The sequence below is a fragment of the Lycorma delicatula genome, chromosome 12 (genome assembly GCF_047948215.1).
Source record: "Lycorma delicatula isolate Av1 chromosome 12, ASM4794821v1, whole genome shotgun sequence".
NCBI classification, from domain to species: domain Eukaryota; kingdom Metazoa; phylum Arthropoda; class Insecta; order Hemiptera; family Fulgoridae; genus Lycorma; species Lycorma delicatula.
Window position 1 is genome coordinate 32,227,686 of NC_134466.1, and position 25,557 is coordinate 32,253,242.

At 33.4% G+C, this 25,557-nt stretch overlaps 1 protein-coding gene across 5 annotated transcripts in view; it reads right to left on the reverse strand.

The window, feature by feature from the left end:
- Positions 1 to 2,659: 2,659 nt before the first annotated feature.
- LOC142332907 (retinoid-inducible serine carboxypeptidase-like) overlaps positions 2,660 to 25,557 on the reverse strand; it is a 43,194-nt gene continuing 20,296 nt past the window's right edge. The window contains exons 4-10 of one of the 5 annotated variants that reach the window (XM_075379605.1): positions 24,363 to 24,473; positions 20,055 to 20,250; positions 14,812 to 14,841; positions 7,090 to 7,281; positions 5,027 to 5,104; positions 3,331 to 3,485; positions 2,660 to 2,873 (exon numbers count right to left, since the gene is read on the reverse strand). In XM_075379605.1, coding sequence (XP_075235720.1) covers positions 2,808 to 2,873; positions 3,331 to 3,485; positions 5,027 to 5,104; positions 7,090 to 7,281; positions 14,812 to 14,841; positions 20,055 to 20,250; positions 24,363 to 24,473 — 828 coding nt within the window. In that variant the 3' untranslated portion in view covers positions 2,660 to 2,807. The remainder of the gene's footprint in view (positions 2,874 to 3,330; positions 3,486 to 5,026; positions 5,105 to 7,089; positions 7,282 to 14,811; positions 14,842 to 20,054; positions 20,251 to 24,362; positions 24,474 to 25,557) is intronic. The other 4 variants (XM_075379607.1, XM_075379606.1, XM_075379608.1 and 1 more) reach the window with 4 other exon arrangements.

Here is a 25,557-nt window from a genome sequence, read left to right on the forward strand (position 1 = left end):
TTTGCTAGGCCAGTATATATGGACTTTTATAAGGTCAAGAAAAGGGAGTTAGCATGCATGATTAGTGATTCCAAAAGACGCTGTTGGAGGAAATTAATTGACGAGATTGAAATAGATCCCTGGGGAAGACTGTACAGCCTGCTAGTCAGGAACCATCTCAAATCCAGGGCCTTGGTTACTTGGGACCCTGGTGAGGTTGCTGATATCATTGAGGAAATATTCCCTGTAGGAGAAGCTAATTTGCCGGAGCTGGAGGGAAATGAGTGGTCTGTGGCATTTTTTTGTATGGCAGAATCACTTGCAGTGGTGAAGCATATGCCCATGGATAAGGCGCTGGGCCTGGATCTGGTGCCTAACCAGGTGGTGGCCCAGGCATATCGCGAGACTTTTCTGAGTGTATTTAATACATGTTTACAAGAGGATGTGTTTTCTAAGAGGTGGAGGCAGCTGCACCTTGTCCTGATTCCTAAGCCGAGCAGGGACTTGACACTTCCAGCCTCGTAGAGGCCCTTATCAAATACAGATGCCACTGGTAAGATATTAGAGAGGTTACTCCAACCTTTTGTGTGGTGCAGTGAAGGAGGAGGGAGGACTGCATGACATGCAGTCCTCCAGTTGTGATGCAAACCCGCAATTAAGTATTTAGGCATATGGGCACTCATGTCCTTGAGGCATGCAGTCAAGCAGATAAGGTAGTCCATCTCTTTGCAGGCATCCTGCAAAACTGTCGGGGGCCTTGGCCGCAGAGGAGAAGGCTCTTGACTGAGATTGCCTATGCTGCGATTCTTTACAGGGCGGATAGGCGTCTGCTATGAAATATCATAAGTATAGAACGATTCTTGAGTTGCTATGTAGGAGATGCAGTCTGCAGATGGTATTTGCTTATAGAACTACATCCAGGAGAAGCACTCGAGGTCAGCACAGGTTTTGGCCGATGACTCTTGTGGTTGCATTACGGGCCAGAATGCCTGAGTCTGGTGGCTTGACCTCTGCAGATAAGAAGATGGGGAAGGCAGCAATTCAGGAGGACCCTGAGGACATGGCAAGAGAGGTGGGAACAGGGGACAAAGGGCAGGTGGACCCACAGGATAATTTGTAACATTAGCATATGAACTGTGAGACCCCAAACTCACTTATGGATTCCAGGCTAACCAAAGAAGAGCTCTGGCTTGCTGTGGTTAATATTGCTTAGTCCATACGGAGAAGCTGGATGGAGGAAGAAGCAAATAAGCATACAGGTGCCTGAGAGCTCTGGTGGGGAGGGCAGGACTGCAGGTGAGTGTCCAGGGAGCTCCTGAATCTGTGGGGGTCGCCTGGATGTGGTGAACCTGTGGTCACTCTGATGTCCAGTGCAGGAAGGTAAGCTCCCCCTTTCTGAAGTAATGCCACACAGCAGTTTCTAGAAAGGAGAAGGACTATCAGATATGGAAGTTTAGTTGGTAGGGCGCAAGCACATATACACACTCAAGAACATCTTGTGGAACCTGTTAGCGAGTCCTAACACTTTGTACGTAAATGGTATTCCTCCCCTTTATTTTAAAAAGAAAGAAAAAAGCCACAGACTGTAGTAAACAAAATGGAGGTGTAATTTGTAGTGATGAACACACCTTAATTTCAGTAGGGTTGGCATGCCAATACATGCAGTATGTTTAGTTTAGTGAAGAGGGCAATATGAAATTACCTTATTCCTCACTATACTTAGTAAATTTTATGCGTTGGTAATTGCTTTCTCAGTTTACGGGAGTAACTTGTATATCTTGAAAGGTTATCCACAAGCCATTCAGTTAGGATAACTATAAGATAATATTAGTTTGATGATAAGATGTTTCTCACCTTTTTAATATGTGTGCATGAACATACTATTAAAAAAAAGCAAACTGTTGTTAATTAACTTTTAAAGGGGTTTGGAAGAAAAAAGATTAAAGTATTTTGGGAGATAGTAATTTAATACTTAATTTAAAGTAAATTGTTAAAAAATGAAGTAGGCATATATATATATATATATATATATATATATATATATATATATATTTAAATAAAAACAATAATAGCCTGATGTTAGGAATGAATAAATATACTGTAAATGAATTTTTAGATGTTTATCATGATGTAAAGTAAATAAACACCATCTTTCGGGAATATAATTGGATATTTTTCATAGGTTATAATTTTTTATTAAGTGCCTGGGCAGTAAATTAAACAGGGAGCTTTTTGTATTAAGAAATAAAACAGATTTTGGTATAATCTACTGTTTAAACTATGTACTATTCTTTTATATCATCATGTACATAGTATTCAACCATTTTCTTGAGATCATACGAAAAAATTAAAAAAGAAATACTCTGATTTCAAAAAATTGTGCTTGCTGATCATAACAAGTATTTTTTAGTAGTATTATAAACCTATAGAAATTTGTGGTATTTTACATTTCTCTTTTAGTATATTTTTGAATATGTTTTGCATATATTGGAAGAGAATCTTATCCTTCATAAAAAAAGAAAAGAGTATAGTGTAAAAGTTGAAGCACAGGTTCAAGGTCATCTGTCACCTTTGGGAGAGGTGTAGTATGTGTGAACCCCTGTGCAAGGCTAGAGGGATGATATGAGATGAGGAATTTGTAAAAGACTAGAACAGTTATTATAAGAACAAAAAATTTAAAAAATATTTTGTTAAGTTTATTAATTTTTTTTTAACCAATTTATTCGAGTAGTTCTTACACATGATAAATAATAAATAACATTTTAGAGCAGGATTACCATATCAATCATCCATTTATTGCGTGCTTTTAACCACAATGTACCTATGGCTTATGTTTTATGATGAGTTATTTGTTTTAACATTTCTAAAGCACCATAAGGATTGTCTTTTGGTACCTGAAAACATAAAATAAATATAAATTTATAAATCACTCAACAATTAGGTCTAATGATGCATAAAAATGCAGTGTATATATTTGCATATATACGTTCGCGTGCGCGCGCGCACTCACATACACACACACACAAAGTGTCCAATTTGCATTAGCCAGTTGTAGAGCAGAAAGGGGACAATGACCTTGACATATATTGGTTACATATGATGGATTATTTTGCTGCCATTGCAGCCAGTCATTACTTAGCAGCTAAGAAAATAAAACATTTAAGTAGTACTTTTGTGTTATTATTGCCATTCAAAGTGACTACACAGTTGAAGAGAGAATCTGCATTAAATGTTATCATAAATTTGATTTATTATTATTTTTAATCACTTTAGTATACAATGACATATTTTGATGTGATGCAATATGCATACTTAACATACAGTATTATTAATTAATATTCTGTCACTAACCATATGTCCAGCCCTGTTTATCCAATAGAAAGTAAATTTATCATAAGCTTTTATAAAACCTTCTTGTTTACTTTCTACTTTTAATGCAGGTCGAGCAGCCATTTTCCACTTTTCAGCTCCTGGCCAGTGTAACCGTTGAACCCAGTTCAAAGTACCTAAATTAGAAATATCAAAATGTTTGTAATTTGTAATTATAATTAGATCCAAAATTTCCTTTTGTAGACATTACATTATCTCAATTCTCTGGGTTAGACAATTACAATAATTAGAACAAAGAGTAATTAAGATTTACCATTATTTTAATTAATACTCATTATGTAAAAAATAATTCATTAAAGAAGAATGAATAAAGAAGATGTGATATGTACAATTTCCAGGTGAAATACTGTGCAAAGTAATGTCCTTTCATTCCTGTAAGACAAATAATAAAAAAATAATTTTGAAGTCCAAATCAGGTTCCTGTATTTCAAACTTAATGTTTTTCAATATGTATTACATTAAATTAGTACAGTTGACTTCTTCAGGATCATACAATAAGTGAGAACATCTCATGACTTAACATATAATAAAATATATCGCGTCAACTATAAAGTCTTGTTAGCTACACACAATTTACATTCATATTACTTACAATATAGTTCACTTGTTCATGTGGTAAGGGTATAGGAAGACATGGAATTCAATACTATCTTATTAATATGTTTATTTGAGCCCTTATTAAAATTAACTAATTGAGATATACTATAAGATTTATAACTGTATTAATGCATATAAGTGACAAAATAATGTATAACATACTGGTGTAGGGATGTGGCAAACTCATTGCCACAAATAAGGACAGAAGAGTGGGTAAGAGTCAGGACACCTATTGTTCTTGGGGGTGAGAAATTGCTCCAAGAGGCAGATGAACCACAGAAGGCCAAGGAAAACCACTGCATTAAAGATCCAGTGACTATTTAAAGGACATCATGACAGAGCAAATAAAATTATGTTTGAATAGCAAATAAATAAAAAATTGATATACAAACATCAAAAACAAATAGCTAGAAAGTGGTGGTTTTGTTTGATTTCCTTTTGTATCAATCAATTTTAGTGATAAATAATTTTGTAACTACACAGCTGTATTGCAAAGATAAATTGAATTTATATTTATATAGAGAGCCAGCATATTTAACCATTTTTAACTGTACACAATAATAAAAGCTTTATTTATTGTCTACTGTATGATTTCACTTCATTTTGATGTTTTTTTTTATGTTATAATGAAAGTTATAATTGAGTATTTCAATTATATGCATCTATTCTACATTTCATCTGAAAAAATAGCTGCTACAAAAACATTCATATAACAGGTTGAAAACAAGTCAGTAAAAATTGAGTAATATTAAATGTGTTTTTCGGAGGCTGAGGCATCATAATGTTGTGTTTTTAGCCAAAAATTCACAATCAAGCAGTGAAGTGTGAGCAGGTGCATTATTCTGGTGTAGTTGCAATGAATTGTTTTGCCACAAATCAGCAAAGAACTTTGATTGGGACAAGTGTAACAAGACAATAAAAAATGATTATGACAATTAGACATATACAGCTTGAGAAATTAGAAAATTTTGTGTATTTTCTTATTAAACCTTGTATGAAAAATATTTAATTTTTTCAATTAACATATTTAGAAATTAAATGAAATGTTGTGTTTACTTACCTGGTGTATTTACGATTAAATCAAGTTGTCCGCTGTAAACTACAACTTGGAGATTTGTTTCATTTAATACTCTCTCAACTGTTAAAAAAAAAGAAAATTGAATTAGTTGATTTAAAATTGTTGCTAAACAATTCTAATTTTTTTTTTGTTGCTAAAAATGCTAATTTTAGGAGCATAAGTATTTTGGATCTTTTTTTATTAATATGCAGTGTTTTATATCTCAGAATGTATATATAGCTTTTAATTTCCATTGTTAGAATTTGTATTGAAATTTTAGCATTGAATTCTTTGAATTATAACACCAAAAGATAACAATACAACTGCCAGCTAATTTACTCTATTAGCTAATAATTTTTTTAATTAATTTCTTTCTTTCAGACCATCTATGGACCACATGAAAACAATTTTTCTTCAGGACATTCTCAACATTCTTCTTCTCTTCTCAACATTCTTTGCTATCTTTCATCCTCAAAAAAATACTTCATTCAAATTCTCATTGCTTTCCTTTTCTCCTCTGAGTAGCCCACTTCTCCCCTTCTACTTACTGTCCTGAAGATCTTCAGATTTTTTGATTGATTCTCTGAATCTGTTTATTTTTCAACGTCCATGTCTTCAATATTCTTAATATTTCTCTCTATCCACTATTTTTTTCTTTTATTGTTATAAAAGTAGTTGAAGATAATTTTAGTTAGCCATCCTCCACCTATTTGGTAAAGTGTCTGAAGTAGTTTGGCCTCCTTCTTCTTCTCAATGCATTTTTTACTTTAACCACTCCTAATTTCATACAGTCTTCTATGGATCTCAATCTGTAGAGCCCCCTTTCATTCAGTTTTGGTCCCAGAATTGTTCTTAGTATTCTCTTCCCCACATTCTTAATCCTTCGATTACATCCATTCAATCCAGAGAGTGGCATTTTATTTCATACAATATTTCTTGGTCTACTGTACAATAAGGTCTTATTTTTGCCAACAAAATGAATTTTTTGTTGGTTTTAAAACTGTTTAGTGCTAGCTCCATTCTCCATTTCTTGTTCGGTGATGACTCTTTTTCTTGGTCAATTGGTTGGATTCATTCTTCCAAGTACACAGTTTTTTCAAAGAATACATTAGGCTAATTTTCTCAGCAACTTCTTTTAGTATCTCTATTTGGGTTTTGGCATCCTTAATTTTTTCTGCAAAAATGTCTATATCATCTGTGAATGCAAAACTAAGAACTTCTATGTTATTATTATTATTATTTGTACAAGTAAATATTCGTACATGAAATAGATCAATTTTATACTTTTTATTTCTTTATTACATGATTAATTCATCACATACATATTATAGATTATCAATGCATATAATCATTTCCACAACATTATACTTTTCCCTTCAACTCTTTTCTCCATTGTTGGATAAATTTCTCCAGGGCCAGTTGAATAAAAGTGGTGAAACTCCATTACCTTGTCTAACCCCTGTTCCAATATTGAAAGGATCTGACAATTCTTCCAATAACTTATCTTTTGAATATGTTTTTGTCGGAGTATCCTTATTTAAGTTTAGTGCTTTCCTACATATTTTTACTTCTAATATTTTAACGAGATATTCTCGATCGATTTTAATTTTTACTATTTCAACTAATTTTTACTTCTTACACCCTGATGTTTCCACAAAACCTGGAACATTTTGGAGAGTAACACCCGTGAAACTGAATGTATAATAAAAGGTAAAATTCCAACAAGAATAATGATCTTTTCCCAAAGGTTATCAAAGTTGAGGGATGGATACTGTTTCTTTTTATGCTATACATTTTTTAAAGATTAATGACCATAGCAACAAGAATAAATACAAGATAAAATAAAAACACAACAAGACAAGAAAAGAATACAAACCAAAACAAAACAAGAATAAATAAAAGATTAAATACCAACAACAAGAATAATGTTCAACAAACCTTTCCCAAAGGTTATCAAAATTATGAAGGGTGGGCACTGTTTGTATTCTATGCTACACTTTTTTTTAAAGATTAATGACCATAGCAGCCAAAGAAATTTGTTAAATGGATTACAAAAAATTACATACCATAGTTTGTGACCGGTTTCATGAAATCTTCTCTCAGATAATCAAATACATATGAACTTTGTGAACCCCATTCAACAGATGATGGTATTAACAACTTAAAAGTGTTCTTTATTTGATCCATTAAACTCCTCAATCCTTGTGAAGATTTATGTAGAAATAATCTCTTTCCATTATTATTTTGATTTTTTATATCTATAAATAAATTTTAAATGGATCTATCAAATAGCATCCAATATACTGTTTCTATTACATTTTTTTATCATTAATACTGAAATTTTCATGATTTTGTCATAGTTTTGTGGAGAGGGAGGAATGTTGTACAAGATGGCTGTCATAATCTGATTGATGGACTGAATAATGCTGTGGCTTCAAATCTGATTTCTCCTTTTTGATTACATAACAATAAATATATTAAGTTTTATTAATATATCAACAGTATAAAAATCATAAATAGAAAACATTCAGAAAACTTAAAAAAAATATCTAAAATATACACTTAAATTGTTAAACATTCATATCAGTTGATGTAGGGCGATTTAATATAAGTACAAATAAAAACTTAAGTTAATAAATATAAAAAAATAACGATTAATAAATTACAATTTGGACTGCGCTAGATGGGTCAGGAATAAGTGGATCAGTAGACTCCGTTGACATTCTACCAAACTGCCAGCCACAATTTTCTTGGAACCTGATTTATATCCATTGTTGGTATTAATGTAGTAACCAATCTACATCTGTAGTTAGTTAGTTCTTAGATAGCATCACTGAAATGCTAAATTGAAATAAGAAAATAGATATAAAAAATGAATGAATAAATGGACTGACTAATTTAAGAATAAATTAACCTTGCTCATGTTATAATTATATGCTTAAAATTAATTATAAATATAATCTAATCCAACTTAACCTACGCTTACTTTGCTCACTAACCTTGACTAGCGAGCATAGGTTACTGAAATTGTAATTTCAGTATTAATAAAATAAAAATAATTCCATTTATTCTTAAATAAGTCGATTTATTCATTATTTTTTGTACTTATTTTCTTATTTCAATGTGATTCAGTAGTGCCACTAACTGTAGAGGTAGATTGCCTACTATGGTAATACCCCATTGTTTATACATTATAAAAATTCAAGAAGCCATTGAATTTACATGCTGGATCAACAAAATCATTTTGCCATCAATACAAAAATTGTGAAATATTCAAAAATGAAAAAGAAAAAATAACAATCTGTTTAGACAATTGATAGCTGCTAGCCAAGTCCTGACCGAATTCAGACAGCAACTTAATAACCAAATAATCTTTTTACACAATTGACAGCTGGTAACCAAGTCCTGATCATATTCAGACAGAAAATTAATAACCAATCAGATTTCAGAACAAGCAAGACAGGATTCCAGTCAGACCAGGCAAGTTTTAAAAAGAGCAAGTCAAGATTCAGTAGTGTTGTCACATCAGTTGGCTGATAGTTAACATAACAAAATAATATGGTGTATTTACTGTTAATTTTCAAACTGAATAAGGATGCAAGCAGTTACATTGTGGAGTTCACTCGATGCCAATGTAGTTCATTTACCAAAAACTATAAGGAAATTGCAGGAGAAAAATTCAAATACCACTGAATTGTACAATTACATTCCAAACAGTGTGAATGTTTAGGACTAACTGAAATCATTTCTAAAAGAGAGTTAAGAGATAATAATATGGCCAGAAGTAGTACAAAACTCATAGTTAATGATCAGTTAGTCAGTTTCATGCAACAAGTAATTTACGAAACTTAGAAATTACATATCAAACATGTTTTATCAAATAAATTTTACCTTTTAACATTTTACATATCAAATAAATTTTCATTTATGTAATTTAATGACATTAAAAGTAAAATATAAATTATTAAAAATTAATTTCATTTTCAACTACTAATTTGTATAAAACAAATTCTTATCTTTTCTTTATGATACCAAGTTTTTCTCATGGCACCACAGAACCCTATGTCGCCGAATGGCTTCTACGACATGTGGCACTTACTAACCTTACGGTAGCCCTGAAAAGGGCTGTTTTTGTCATTGATTGGCTTTGACAGCTCGTTGTAATTACACTAATCGTATGGTAGTCCTGAAAATGGCTGTTGTCGTCAAATGGCTTCGACAGCTAGTTGTAGATACTAACCTTATAGTATCTTATGGTCCAGGTGGTGGTCAACAATGAATTAAAAATTCACTCTGGTGCACGTTCTTTTATTGGAGCCTAAGAGTGGTGGGGCTGCAGTGCTGCTATGGTGGAAGAACTGCGCGGTCATCTGTATGGCAGGAGTGGTGCTTGTACCAGTGCATAGATATACTGTGCTCCAGCTAATATCTGAGCTGCTACCATTGTCACCCGCCGATATTAAATTAAGCATATGTGGTAACAATATGTAAAATTTCTAATTTTTTATTATTACTTTCGTGTTCAGTGTTTACATTTTCAATTATTTCTAAATTATTTTCCAAATTAGTTTTATTATGCTTGTTAATTAATTATTAAATGGTCCGCTACATTTGAGAAATCTATTGTTTTTTATTTTTAAATGACCTGAAATGTTCATTAAATCTATTTTTAAATGACCTATTTGATTTTTCAATATATATTTTTTCATAATTATTGCATTTTATTTTATAAATACCAGAAGAATCGCATATCTTTTTACTATTTCATTATTATAACATTTTAAATATTTTATTATATAACTATCAGGTTTATAAGCAGGTTTAATATTTTTTTATCATTATAAGCATTAATTAAGTTTAGATTTAATGAACATTTCAGGTCATTTAAAAATAAAACAATAGGATTCTCAAATGCAGCAGACCATTTAATAATTAACGACATAATATAACTAGTTTGGAAAATAATTTAGAAACAATTGCAAAATTAAACATTGAACACATAAGTAATAATAAAAAATTAGAAATTTTAGAAAGATTTTATACATATAAACATAAATTCATCCTAATGAATATGCAGACAGAATCTGATGGGGACATTTTTATAAGTATTATTTAAGTTGGTAACAAATTGATAAGAAATTTTAAATAAATCAGATAATCAGTACAGTACTGTATTAGCATATTGTCAACATGTTAAGGAAATTTTAAATATTATGTTTTAAATTTAAAAAAAGAAAAATCATATATATAACAATTATATAAAGAAACAATGTCATCTTCTTTGTTCTCAATAACTGCAAAAATTACTGAACCAATCAAAAAATTTTAACAGTAGCTTACCTATGACTAAGAATTTTACCACAATTCTTACATCACCAATCGCACTAATATATATAAATCATAGATTAAAATATCTATAAATAAATAAACAAGAACTTATTTAGTAAATTTAATTGTCATTGTTTACACCGATTGTCAATGTCTATGTCTAATCTATGTCAATGTCTATGTCATTTTCTAATCTAGAGGTAACCTATGACAACTCATCCTCACATTTGTAAAGTAGCACTGTAAATTTTTATTTCCTGAACTAAGAAATTCTATCACAGTAAGCCATAAACATAACTGGCTTAGATTCGATTTTCAATTGGGTATTAATATTTTTCATAATGCCTTGGTCAGAGAGGTCACAGATAGGAAGAACTTCTAGGATTACTAGAATTCATGATCATAGATAACATGAGTCTACACCAAAGCATTCTCAAAGACTTTAAGAGCAACATACACTCTCAGCTCAAAATTGAGTTTAATTGTGCAGAAATATCCGAGGTCTAAAATCAGCTTTTGATTATTACCTTGAAATTGAAAAATATTCAAATAGGTAACATGATTACAAAATGTAAACATTTACAATTCAAAATGGAATGACGCAACTCCTGGACTTTGCTGTGCCAGGGGCAAAGTAGCTCTTGAATAACTTCAATACTCCCCTGATTTAATTAAAAATTTGATTTTGGGAACACATTCTTCAGCTATACATTTGGTTTTATAATCACTAACTACAGCAATTTTTAAAAATAATTGACTCACACCTAAGATTGCTAAATGTTTTTCAGATAAATTAACCGACATTATTTTGGAAAGTAAACAAAAAACAATACAAGAATATATGTACGATCACAACTTAGAAGAAAATTAAAATCACTGTGACTAACAGTAATATGGATAAGAAAACTAAAACAGAACACCTTATTTTGTATAGAAAACAAATGTTATTAACATTTACTTGAAAATTATTCTATCATTATTATTGTAGCATATTTGCAGAATCATCAAAGTATGGTGCAAGCCATGATTGATGAATAAGAGCATTTGATAGCTCCAAGCTGGAATTTTGATGCTACACAACTATTAGGAAACATAATTTTAAAAGTTGCACTAATATCTTTACATGAACTTAAAGATATGTTTTATACAACACTTAGAACTTATTTTGTACAACACTGAGAACCCACATAATCTACACCTTAGAAACATCATCTTTGCAGCAAAAAGAAGTAATTGTGTTGTCATTTTGTTTTAAATGAAGTCAAGAATTCAAGTGCATTGTTTGCTGCTGAAATGATATTACTCTAATCAGAAGATCCAGGCAAAGTACACACAGATGTATCGCAACCACTGTTGTTGGGTAAAGTTAAAAAATAAAAAAACACAGCTAGTATTTGCCAAAAGAAATTGGACTTTAATGAGAACAACTTGATATAAGTTAATTATTATAACCTTAAAAACTACTTAATACATCAGCTGAAATCAGCGTCTGAACAATGATAGTTAACTGAAAAAATACATGAGTACACGCTTCTAAATACAGATTGTTACAATATACGTTTTTGACAAAGCCTGAAGGATAACATGAAACACCTTAGTTTTAATTATAACTTTAGAAAAATATAACATCAATAAACATAGTATGCCTGAAAACTATTGCATTACTGACAAATGCTGTAATATTGAAAAATTAGCAATGAACAAATGTCATAAACTTAGAAAAATAAATTAAAGTAAATCTTGATTGGCATTGGCCTTTCCTGATTTATGAACCACAAACTTAACGTTAAATAATGTAAAAATGTAATTCTAGTTTGACGTAGAAAAATACACAATAATATTACAGTACAAAAGAGTTAATTACAATATAATCACACTGAACTTAATTGAGCACATGAAATGGGTTGCAGCTGAACAATGACAGCCTTCTGTAAGTGACCTGTCGTGACTGTACTAAAGTGAAATTGAAACTTGAACGGCATAGGTAGGATGAACTGAATGTTCCACAAATTTGAATGATAACATAAAGGGTTTAACGTAATGAGTAATGAAAAACTGAACTTGCCTGTAGCACACAAATATTTGCCAGAGATGAACTCGTAACAGCAAGTACAGAAGAATACCTATGTAGTCCTGGGCGTAGTCCGCACGGTGAATCAGGAATACAGCGGCGTGATGTGGTTTAGTGGTAGAATGAGGCGTGGAATCTCAAATGTGTAGTGATGAGTTTGAAATTCTGCTTGAGCGTGAATGTTACCACAGAGTTTGCAGGAGAGTATTGCCCTAGGCGACTGCAGTGGTGAGATGTTGGAGGTACTCTGCCGAAAAGATAGCGAAAAAAGGCGGGGGTAACCAGATCCAGGTAGTGGACAGGAGAGTGTGTGTGTGTATATTAGTAAGGGGACGAAAAAATAACGGTTGTATGAAAAGGGTAGTCAGAAATAACTCGATAGAATAATAGGCGCGGTCGCTAAGGATGACGGTGGGAGGGTCGAACACAAGAACAATAATAAAAACAGATGGGCTTTACAGACCCAGCAATACGAAACCAAGTGGAATTCAAACATTCCTTGTAACAAAACAACGGGACCTACCCTAGCTTGGAATTCGTAGAAAATAACGGAAAACTTTATGCCAGAATGGCGTAAACAACTGTTCTCACAACTGTTGACCAAAATTTTAGTCTGCTGAGTACCACTGGGAAGTAAAAATGTTTTCAGTGAAGGCTGAGAAATCCTTATTTTAATTATTTCATTATGCTGCTTTCCTTTATTGTGTGAAGTCATATTGTTCATATTGCCAGTCCAAAATGTTTTTACACACATCACAAAAAGCATGATACACATCTCTATTTCTTCTCTGCTGACTGAATTATGGGTGTAATTTAACATCTAATCAATGGTTAATAAACAGTCTTTTTAGATGCCATTTAAAAGCAATTAATTACCTAAAATACAAAAAAAAAATATCCTGTGTGGGGAGTTGGCGGTTACCTCCATCGGGCGCATCCTATAGGAATCAGGGATGCTCACTGGCTGTATAAGATTTGGGCTGGGGGTTTTGGCAAAATAAAATAGTCACCATGAAACAAAAACTGCCCCTGCCTGGGACAGTACCCCCTGAGTAGGTTTTAAGGGAGTAGAAGAGCGTTCCCACCCATCAACCTGGGTAGTACTTCCCACCATACTTGTGTGGTGAACAGGTTTCCTACACCTTTTTCCGATCTTCCTTCTTACTCTTTTGAAATAGGTTTCCAATGGTCAATGGCTTTGATGGTGGTTGGGGAGAAATTTTCTACTGCAAGGAAGGGGGAAGAGCCTAGGAGGTGGAACTCCAAATTTTAATCCCAGAGCAAGTTCAGAGGCTTTAAGATGACAACCCCTATCACTGGACTACCCTACAAGACATTGGTAGCGCCTTTAGGGGAACTAAGAATTACTTGCTAAATAAACAAAATAAACCGGACAGGATTATGGATAAACACAAATCTGGCACTGGAAAGAATAAAGGTTGTGGATTAAAGGACTTATTTTGGGGATGTGGAATGTTAGAGGTTTGAATAATAACAAAGAAGTGGGATTGGCTCATCAATTGAGGGAATGCAAGGTGAACATTGCAATTATGACAGAAACAAAGAAGAAGCTCAAGGGCATAAAGGATCTGGAAGGTTATACATTGATGTATAGTGACATTGAGCAAGGGAAAAGAGCTTGCTGTGGTGTTGCAGTGCTTGTGGATACAAAGTGGAAGAAACATATTCGAAGTTATATCTTTATTAATGAAAGGATAATCACGGTACGCTTAAAAATAGATCAAGGTTACCTGACAGTAATTAGTGTATATGCGCCTGAAGAGGGGAAGATGGAGGAAATTGAAGAATTTTTATGAACACCTCAAAATTCAAGTAAATAAATATAATTCAGACTTTTTGATAACAGTGGGAGACCTGAATGCTAGAGTAGGTAACCAACCAGTTCCAAATGTCTCCGGATGTTTTGGTGAGTCTTGCCTGAATGAAAATGGAAAACAATTAAGAGATTTTACAACATACAATGAGCTGAAGATCACTAATACATTTTTTTTGAGAAGAAGATATTCATAAGTAAACATGGTGCACAAGGGGCTATAGGTCCTTAATTGATTATGTCATTGCCAATAAGAAAATACCTCCACAGGTATGTGACACTAGGGTATATAGAGGAAGTGATATTAATAGTTTTTTTTTTGTTTGTGGGCGAAAAACGCCTGGGTGTTATCATCGCCCGGAATTTTATTAATAAAAGGGTAAAATAACTTCAAAACAATAAAGTTTATAAGGTGTAAATGTAATATTAATCATATAATTAAAATTTATTAAAACAAGCCAAGAAGGCAAAATAAAACTCAAAACTAATACTACAGACGAAGTCATTAAAATATAAAAGTTAAAATAATAGAATAAAGAACTATATAAAACTTACCCAATTCTGATAGGTTGTGCAAAAGGTCCCCTCCCCGGACAGTAAAATTAAATACATAGAACCAAAAAAATAAAAATTGAAAGTAAAGGTTAAAATTATTAAAAAACTCTTCTAACAGAAAAAGATATATGATAATATTAAATTTTTTGCAGTAACCTTGTACTATGCAAAAACAGAAACATCCGGTCAAAAATTCCGTTATTGTTGCACAAGATATCATGGATGTTTCTAGGTAGATTAAACTGACGACACAACGCCGCATAACATATGCAGTCCACGAGAATGTGGTGTACAGTCATGTGACAGTTGAATCGTGTGCATAGGGGTGGAGCCTCTCCTGACATTAGGTATTCGTGTGTGATCCTCATATGTTCTAACCATAACTGGCAGAGGACCACTTCCTCATGACGAGATTTTCTGCAAGAGGAGCCCCATGGCAACACTGAATCTTTAATCCGTCGGAGTTTATTATCGACGGTAGCCACCCAGTCACTTTGCCACCTTGCTCTCAGCGATTGTTTTATAAGACTGATAAAATCAAAGATAGTAACTCGGGTGGTGAAAGGAGGCTGGAGGCTGAATACACGCTTCTTTGGCAGCAGAATCTGCTCTTTCATTACCTAGAATCCCTACGTGGCTCGGGATCCTGCAAAAACTTACCTCTGTGTTGCGTTTATCTAACTCAGCGATTGTATCATAAATGTCAATGATGACAGGATGTTTGGAATAAAAGTTTTCTAACGCCTGGAGAGCACTGCAAATAAGAATGCTCCTATATTTAGGCCTAATGATGTTTAGAGCCCTATTTATAGCCTGTAGTTCTGCGGTGAACACACTGGGTAGGCCAAACATATAAGTCTTTTCATTGATAACAAAAGCACAACCAACAGTACCGTCTTGTTTCGACCCATCAGTGTATATCATCGCATCTGGGTTCGACTTTGTGAGAAGAAACTGAAACATCTGCCGGAAAACAGTAGGTGGTGTTGATCGTTTATCGTATGTTGTAAGGTCAAATGTAAAATTTATAAGGTTTTTGTCCACGGAGGATGGACATGATGGAAAGAACGAGGAAGTGTCAACATTTATACGCTGCAGCAGACATCGTGTATGGACACCCACAGGCGCAGTACAACGTGGACGGTCCTCATACTTCCTTAAATTAGGATTCTTAAGAACTGGGTCAAAAGCTGGGTGATTTGGCTATCCTTTGAGACGGCAAAATAAGATAACAAAAGCTGGTCTCGTCTATCCCAAAGTGATGGCTCGCCACTGTTTACAAGTAAGCTTGCGATAGGGCTTGATCTAAACGCACCTGTGGCAAGCCGAAGAAAAGCATGATGTACACCAAGAAAAGCATGATTAGAGAAGGGTTCTGTAGCCGAGAAAAGACTAAACATTTCGTTTTGTCGGGTGAAAATGTGAAACCAGTAGTTCTTGACCAAGCCTCAAGGCGAAATATAGTGTTCTGTATCAGTCGCTCTGCAGTGGGTGTAGAGCGGCTCACAATGTAAATAGAGAAAACAAATAGAGAACAAGAGACAAGAGCCTGTACACAATTGGTAATGCTGTTTATGGCCACAGAAAACAAGGTGGCATTTAATACACTACCTTGAGGTACTCCATTTTCCGAGACGACACTGTCTGAAAGTGAAACGTCTACACAAACAGGTGTTGGTGGTTCAGAAAGGCGTTTTGTATGGCTGTCTCCATTGACACTAAATGGTCAATGGAAGATCTCCCTTATCGGAAACCACACTGTTCCGAAGAAAGAAAGCCATGTTTCTCCAAGTACCATGCAAGCCTGCAGTTTACCATTCCCTCCATTATTTTACACAACACGCTTGTTAAAGAAATAGGGTGGTAGCTTGAGGGATCGGTTTTGTCTTTACCAGGCCTTAGTACTGGTATAATAAATGCTTCTGACCAGCTGGGCAGAAAGACTTGTTTGGAGAATAAACCATAGTAAATATTCAAAAGATGTTGTAGTGCTGAGTTAGGAAGGTGTGAAAGCATACAAAGGCGAATGTTGTCTGGTCCAGGGGAACTGCACGTGAGTTCTTAAGTGCGTGCAACAATTCTTTAAGTAAGAATGGAGTGTTCAATTCACCAACCGAAACACCAATATTTAACGCCAATATTTCCATCTGTGCTTTGTACCTCTGAAAGTCGTTACTATATGATGAAGTGAGAGACACCAAGCGGAAAGATTTTGCTGAAGTATTAATAGTGATCATTACTTGATTGTTTCTGAGATAGAGTTATTGGCAAGGTGGAGGAGAAGATTTGCAGTGAGGAGAGAGAGATATGCCAGATGAGATCTTTGAAGTGTATTTGCTCCATTAAGAAAGTATTCATTTTATGTATCAGCAAAGGTTGACACAACTGCTTGCCGAAATCCCAAAAATGAATGATGTAGATGAAGAACGGAAAAATTTATTGAATGAAGTAAGAGAGATAGCCTGTGAAACAGTAGGGAAAACAAAAAAATTTAGATTTAAGAAGGGTGCGAAGTTGTGAGATGACGAGATACAAGAGGCAACAGGAGATAAAAGGAAGGCATATAAAGCTATGATACAGAATCCTTCAGACAGCACATGAGAACAGTAGAATTAAAAGAACTTATGCTAAAATCATAGTGAGGAGAGCTCATCAGAAATCGTGGGAAAAGTTTATATCTATGGTGGGGAAGGATATACATGGCAGACAAACAATTGGTTATAAACTCATGAAACATCTAAATAGCTCAGAGCAAAACACAGCATCACTGGATATTGTAGGTAAGAAAGAATGGATAGAACATCACAAAGACTTGTGGTTCAAGAGATCTATAAGATATCTCAGAACCTACTGAAAAAAGATTTGAAATTGATTTGACAAAAATGAAAGAATTGGAAAATGTTTTGAAAACAACAAAAAAAAAAAGGAGTAGGAGTAGATGGTATTAACTTTGAGCTCTTGAAGTGTGGAGGCACATTATTTAAGCTGCGCCTCTTACACTTAATATGTGTTGGATGTGTTAAAAATCCCTAAGAAGTGAAGATAGCCAAAGTGATATCCCTTTTTAAGAAAGGGAATAGACGTTTGGTGAAGAGTTACAGAGAGATAAGTTTGTTATGCACCTACTATAAGTTATATAGCAGTATTGTCAACCATTGACTGCTAAATATTTTGGAGGTAGTTTTAATGGAGGACCAGGTGGGTTTTCGAAGAGGCCAGTCATGTATGGAAGGTGTTTTCTCTATTCAACAGATCATTGCAAAAAGAGCAGAGTTTAATTTGGATGCACATCTCAGCTTTGTAGACTATGAGAAGGTCTTCGTCAGAGTACTCAGAGGAAAATTATGGTACATCATGGTGAAAAGAGGGATTCCACAAGATTTAATAAATGCGATTAAAAGTATGTATGCAAAGACATCAATAGTGATGGGAGGATGACTGAGGAGGTTGTGATAAATAGAGGTGTACGGTAGAGTTGTCCCCTTTCTTCCTCTCAGTTTAATATGTACATATATATTATATATATATATGGTTGAAATGTGTAGAGAATGAAAGAGTGCAGTAAGCCAAGGAATACAAATAAACCCTGATGTATCCATCAATAACATCTTATTTGCAGATAATCCTTCAAAGAATGGAAGATGATTTACAGAGGACTGTGTTCTATCTGAATGGTTTAAGCTCTCAATATAATATGAAGATATCCCTGACAAAGACTTCTGGGAACGTTTCCGGTTAGATAAAAAATCATTCTAGGAGATAAGATTCTTGAACAGGTGTCTCATTTTAATTACGTAGGCTGTGATATTACTTATGAGAACAACAGAGATTGTGATAAGAAGATCTCTAGATTTCAAGCCATTTGTGAAACTATAAGGAGAACAGTGCACAGGAAGATGCTGAATGAGACTCGAATGAAGTTTTATAAAGTGATGGCTGTTCCTGCTCTGTTGTATGGCTCTGAGGGTTGGATCTTATCAGACAGCTCAGTAAAATTCAGGTAGGGGAAATGAGATACCTGTGTTTGGAAAAGGGGTGCACCAGACAAGATCATTTTAGGAACAAGGATATCAGAAGAGAGTTAAATGTTCTACCCTTGTGTGACACAATAGTAGAGAACAGGGAGAGGTGGAAGGACCATGTTAATAGGTTGGTAGACAGAAGGTTCCCTAAGGAAATAATACACTATCGACCAAAAGACAAAAGAAGTGTGGGACGGCCAAGAAAGTGCTGGTAACCCTTTGAAACCACAAGTGAATTGTGATGGAAGAAGAAGAAAACAAAACATTCATGATGGTTTGAGAGAAATTTCAAGAAAATAGTTAACAAACTTTAAATTTTTCAATGGTAACTTTTTGTTAAAATTTCATCAGTGAAAAAATTAACTGCAATTTTGAATATTCCTCCTCCTTTAATATAAAAGAATAATTTGGGAATGTAAGCAAGAACAGGACGTGTTAATGGCTGCTTGAAGCACATAGTTGCAATGTGCTGGGTGATGTGGTTGCCACTTAGTGATGCTGGGAAAGTATAACAAATCTATTTTGGCATTTGTTAAAAAATACTTTATTAATAACTAACAAAATCTTGATTCAGAAACAAACATGCAATTTTCTGAAATTTTTTGCAACTTTTCCTGACTAAATTCATATTTCCTTATTTTCCCTGCCTATGGGAACCATCTATAAATACTGTATTTTTATTATATAAATACTGTAGATAAAACATAATTGTGAGTTAACGAAATAAAGAGAGCTGAATTTCATTACAAAAACCAAATTTTTTATAAATATTTTTTTTTTTACTTATATTCTAATATAATTAATAATTTATTAAAAAAAAATATAATAAATAAAATTATAATTAAATAATTAAAATTATAATAATTTTATTAGCTGTTATATACCAATAACATATTTTTACAATAGAATTTTGTTAAGATTGTAATTTGTATTATTATAGAATGTTGTCAACTTACATTCAGTTTTGAAAATATGTAAAAAAAAAATTAATACGAGATGACCTTAATTTATCAATGAGAAATTAGTAGTAATGGAAATTTTAAAGTAACATCTTACTAGATGCTTCTTGAGTTACACTGCATGAATATTGCTGTACAAATGAGGAATGGCACTACAATTACAATATAAAGGAAATATCACACATTTCTTTATATAATGTTACTTAATGTTTTGTAAAAAATTATTTTAGAGGTAAGCAATTCCTTTAAATTTAAATTTTACCATTTGATAAAGTTGCATCATCATGATCATTTCCATAAAATATATTGAAAAAATCAACACCAGATATCATATTAACAGCAAATTCTAGATGACTCCATGTACTTGTTGCTTCAGACCATTGATCTGATTCAACTTCAGATTTTAATACTTCTGCTACATTGTTAATTGTATTATATCCTTCTATATCAATTTCACCCTAAAACAAAAAAACAAAAGAATAAAAAATTGCAATTATTTAACATACTTGGCATTTATAGACCTAGAGAAGGCATTTGATAAGGTAGACTGGAATAAAATGTTTGGCATTTTAAAAAAATTAGGGTTCAAATACAGAGATAGAAGAACGATTGCTAACATTTACAGGAACCAAACAGCAACAGTGATAATTGAAGAACATAAGAAAGAAGCCGTAATAAGAAAGGAAGTTGGACAAGGATGTTCCCTATGCCTGTTACTTTTTAATCTTTACATAGAACTAGCAGTTAATGATGTTAAAGAACAATTTAGATCCGGAGTAACAGTACAAGGTGAAAAGATAAAGATGCTATGATTTGCTGATGATATAGTAATTCTAGCTGAAAGTTAAAAGGATTTACAAGGAACAATGAACAGCATGGATGAAGTCCTATTCAAGAACTACTGCATGAAAATAAACAAGAACAAAACGAAAGTAATGAAATGTAGTAGAAATAACAAAGATGGACCACTGAATGTGAAAATAAAAAGAGAAAGATTATGGAGGTAGAAGAATTTTGTTATTTGGGAAGTAGAATTACTAAAGATGGACGAAGCAGGAGCGACATAAAATGCCAAATTGCACTGGCGAAACGAACTTTCAGTCAGAAATATAATTTGTTTACATCAAATATTAATTTAAATGTCAGGAAAAGATTTTTGAAAGTATATGTTTGGAGCGTCGCTTTATATGGAAGTGAAACTTGGACGATTGGAGTTCCCGAGAAGAAAAGATTAGAAGCTTTTGAAATGTGGTACTATAGGAGAATGTTAAAAATCAGATGGATGGATAAAGTGACAAATGAAGAGGTGTTGTGGAAAATCGATGAAGAAAGAAGCATTTGTAAAAATATGGTTAAAAGAAGAGACAGACTTATAGAATCCTGGAACAGTCGCTTTAATATTAGAGGGACAGGTAGAATGAAAAAATTGTGCAGGCAGGCAACGTTTGGAATATGTAAAACAAATTGTAAGGGATGTAGGATTTAGGGGGTATACCGAAATGTAACGACTAGCACTAGATAGGGAATCTTGGGAAGCTGCATCAAAGCAGTCAAATGACTGAAGATAAAAAAAAATAACATATCACTTATTCACTTATAATATATGTTAAAAATATTTTTAAACCAATTAAATTTAATTAAATATTTTTAAATTAGATTAACTTACACTTTAAAATCTTATATAAATAAATTTTTAAAACTTTTATATAAATTAAATTTTTTTAAAAATTATAATGAAAACCAGGGATAAAAACATAAAATATTAAATAATTGTTTAAAATTATAAAGAATAATCAATTAAGTTTTAATTATAATTTTACAGTCTAATTTTAAAAAAGATAAAAGTTAAATAATTAAAACTTTCAAAAATTAAAAAAACATAAACAAAGCAAAATCACGTGCTAGCCATTTCATTGAATTTACTCTTATCATATTGAAGATCAATTACTCATCACTATCATCAAAGCAGACAGTGATACTATCTACTACAGCCTTTATAATACAGTTATCCTATTCTGAAGGTTGGAAGGTTGATTATATATTTTTTTTTTACATCCCAAGACAACTGGCTCCCACCATTTAGACATTACTCGGTTGCCTCAAGGTGCCGTGGCAGCAGTCTCTGCCCATCCTATCTTACTCCTACCAAAGGGTTTTCCCAACAGGGGTCCATCAAGCCTCGTAGGTACACGCCGACCTCCTCGTCCAGACAACCGATGTGCCCCCGCTGGAGGGCTGCCCTCCCCGGCACTAACCTACACACTCCAGACATGTCTTATGCGATCCTTTGCAATATGTGCCCCCTGCACATACTTTGAGTGTCCCCATTTCATCATCAGGGAACTCCGACCCACCCACTCTTGCATGTGAGCAAGCCAAAGCACCCTAGACATAGAGGCTGCCTCCTTGGCCCTGAACATTGCCATGGTTCGTATCCCCGATATACGCATAATGTTACTGTTCCATATGGTGCGATCCTTATTCCGAGTATGATGGCACATTTCCCCTACCAAGCCATACAAAAACAATACAATAGTACACTATTGTAATACTAAACATAATAATATTAACATTATAATGCGGCACAATAATACTTAATAATAAACATTACGACACTACACACATGAAAATGTAATTATTATTACCTAAGATGTCCAGGCCGTGCACCCACCAAGTCCATATTAAATACAATGCAACAATGCCTTTTGTCTTAATATGGTATGCGCCAGGTTGACCACCTCTTACCAGCCTTCCTTCCTCTTTACCATGTGCCCAGTGTGATATTAACCAACAGTCTGTTTCTCTCAGCTTCCCACCTGTCGCACTCGAAACAAGTATGCTTCTACAGTATCGTCATCGGTGCAGTATCTGCAGATCGCTGATGTCCTGCATTTGAATTTCTTCAGGTAGCTGCCAAAGTCACTATGGCCACACAGTAATTGGGTAAGACAGAAATCAAATTCACCATGTCTCCACCCCACCCAATTCTTCACTGCCATAATGAGACAGCGAGTCTAGCTTCCCTTCTCACTTGCCTCCCATCTCATTTGCTAGCTGGCCATGATCTTATCTCTCGCCTCTACCTTCGGCATCCCACCAAAGCGGAGACCCCTCTCTTCTGCCAGCAGATCTATTGGTAGAGTACTCTCAATTACACAAATCGCATCATAGGAGACCATCCTGTACGCACATGTAGTGTGCAGGGGCAGCCTATGAATAGACTCCAGCAGTGTCCTGTATTTGTGAATCTTTATTCCTCTGATCCACACAGGGGAAGCATATAGCATCTTTTATGTCACTGTGGTCCCTATTACTTTCCTCCTTTTCTTGCTTGGCCTCATCATATTAGCCATTAGTCTTGAAACAGCTGTCAATAGTCTCTCCGCCCCAGACCCCTAGGTATTTTGCTTTCTTAAATTGCTTATTTGCGGAGCCATTTATGCTAAAGCACCTTCGCAAAGCGGCCTCCTTCCCATAAAGACAAGGGCTTCCGACTTCTTTGGAGCTATCTCCAGACCCCAGGAAGATATCCAGTCATATACCATCTAAAGCACCATTTACACAATTTCGATACATTATAACACTGCACTGTTAACAAACTTACGATAGCTATAAGACTGAACAAAATTAATTCATTCCTAAATCCAGTGCTTAATACAAACAACACAGATGTGTTTTTAGCTACATGTTTTCACCTGCACAGACATGATTAATCTTGTCCATGAAGGCTCATTCTTCAGTATTAGATAAGATGTCATAAGATGTGACTATGATTTGATTTAATTATTTGTCTAGTATTGTTTATTTATAGCTTATAAATTATGTTAACAAAGTTAAACAATAAAAAATGAGCTCAAAATACAATATAACAGCTTAAAATGCTAATTACACGTTGAAAAATGAAAAAATCCTTCAATTAAAATTTGAAAAATTTTATAAATAGTGGGTGATAGAAAGATTCTGATTTCATATCTGGTTTCAGCATCAAAAAACAGATTAAAAACATGTGTTGCATGTTAGGAAACAATAATTATGTTTATCAGTGTTATCAGTAGAAGATATTCTTTTTAAAAATGTGTTGCCTACCTCTTCATTTGTTTATATTATAAATAATTAAAGTGGATTTTAATCTCATTTATTCGTTACTATATAATTAAATGTGTATTCTAGGATATTAATTTTATTAAGGTTTTATTACCACAGTTTTCCTTGATCCATCCATTCAAATGTTGAGAAAATGCCCTTTTCTTACCTGTGGAATAACATATTTAGCCATTTCTGATATGATCCATATAATCTATTATTATGTATTTATTGATCAGAATGAAACATTTATTTATTTCTTCCATGATCTGATCTAACTGGATACAGTATTGAACAAGGTAAAGTGTCATGACAAAACCTATGTTTAATAAACCTTCTCCCACAAATCACCAAGTTAAATAACATTGAGTGAAATGATTATAACATGCAGTTTAATAGCAAGTCTATATTATTTATTATAATGCAAAAAATACTTTTTGAGATATTTTCAAACTATTAAAATAATATATTTTAATATTATACTGACAAAGTTAAGTAAATATGCTGCCAAAGTAAGGCAAGAATCCACAGGTGAGATCCATGAATCACCTAATGCAATACCTTTAAAGTTGATTTTTAAGTTATGATTTTTAATTTCCTGCAACAAACATACTTAGCAAATACATATGATTGGACATAAGTAAAGTACTATTACATTTTATTTATTTACATACAAGTAACTAACTAGCCGTTCTTATTACAATAAAACTAGTTTTGCAAGAAGTACTACTTATCTGTGCGCAGACCTGATTACATATAAATTGAAATTTCAAATTAAAACTTACATATATTTAACTTGCAACTTAAAACTAAATGTTCACAATCATATCTCTGTTAATAATTGTTTGTTTACATAATTTACAATTTTTGTAGGTATCTTAAATTTACATTTTATCATGTATATAATTTTTTTTTAATTTGGTTAATAGTTTTCATTTTTTGCATTCAAATTCTAAAGAGTTTCTGGTAGTTCATTATAAAACATTATAGCACTGAATAGATGCCCTTTTTGCCTATGTTTAAGTTACTTTTGGCAATACTAGTGATTTTTGTCTTGATTTACTGTTTGAATTTTTATACTTTTTTTTAAATTTTTTATTAATAACCAATAAAACAATCAAGGCATCTGTTCCCCATGCTGGGGTAGGCATATGAACAACTATATGCCTGGGTGGAAAGCAACAGGAAACTACCACCTTATACTATTTCCCAGGAATACACGTGATGGTCCTCAATGTTAAAGAATCTGTAGTTAAAGCTTGGAATGTTTTGACATTACTTAAAGCAGGAAATCTAGAGAATCCAAAAAGAGAAATGAAAAAAATAGTTTGGATGGGTTTTAGTTTGGCTGGGTTTGAGTGAGGTGAGGCGTGATGGAAGGGGGGAGGAGTTACAGAGTGGAGGGTACAAAATCTTTTATTCAGGTGGAGAAAGGAGTGGTGAATATGGAGTGGGAATTTTGCTGATCCCAAAGATGAGAGACAGTGTAGAAAGAGTAAGATATGTTGATGAAATAATACTGTTGTGATTGAAGGGCAAAGGAAAGATCTAGTGATAATACAACAATATATGCCAACAAGTCAACATCAAGATGAGGAGATTGAAGAATGCTATAATAAGATTCACGAACTGATAGATGGTGAAAGAAGAGGAGCTTGCATTATAGTGATGGGAGATTGGAA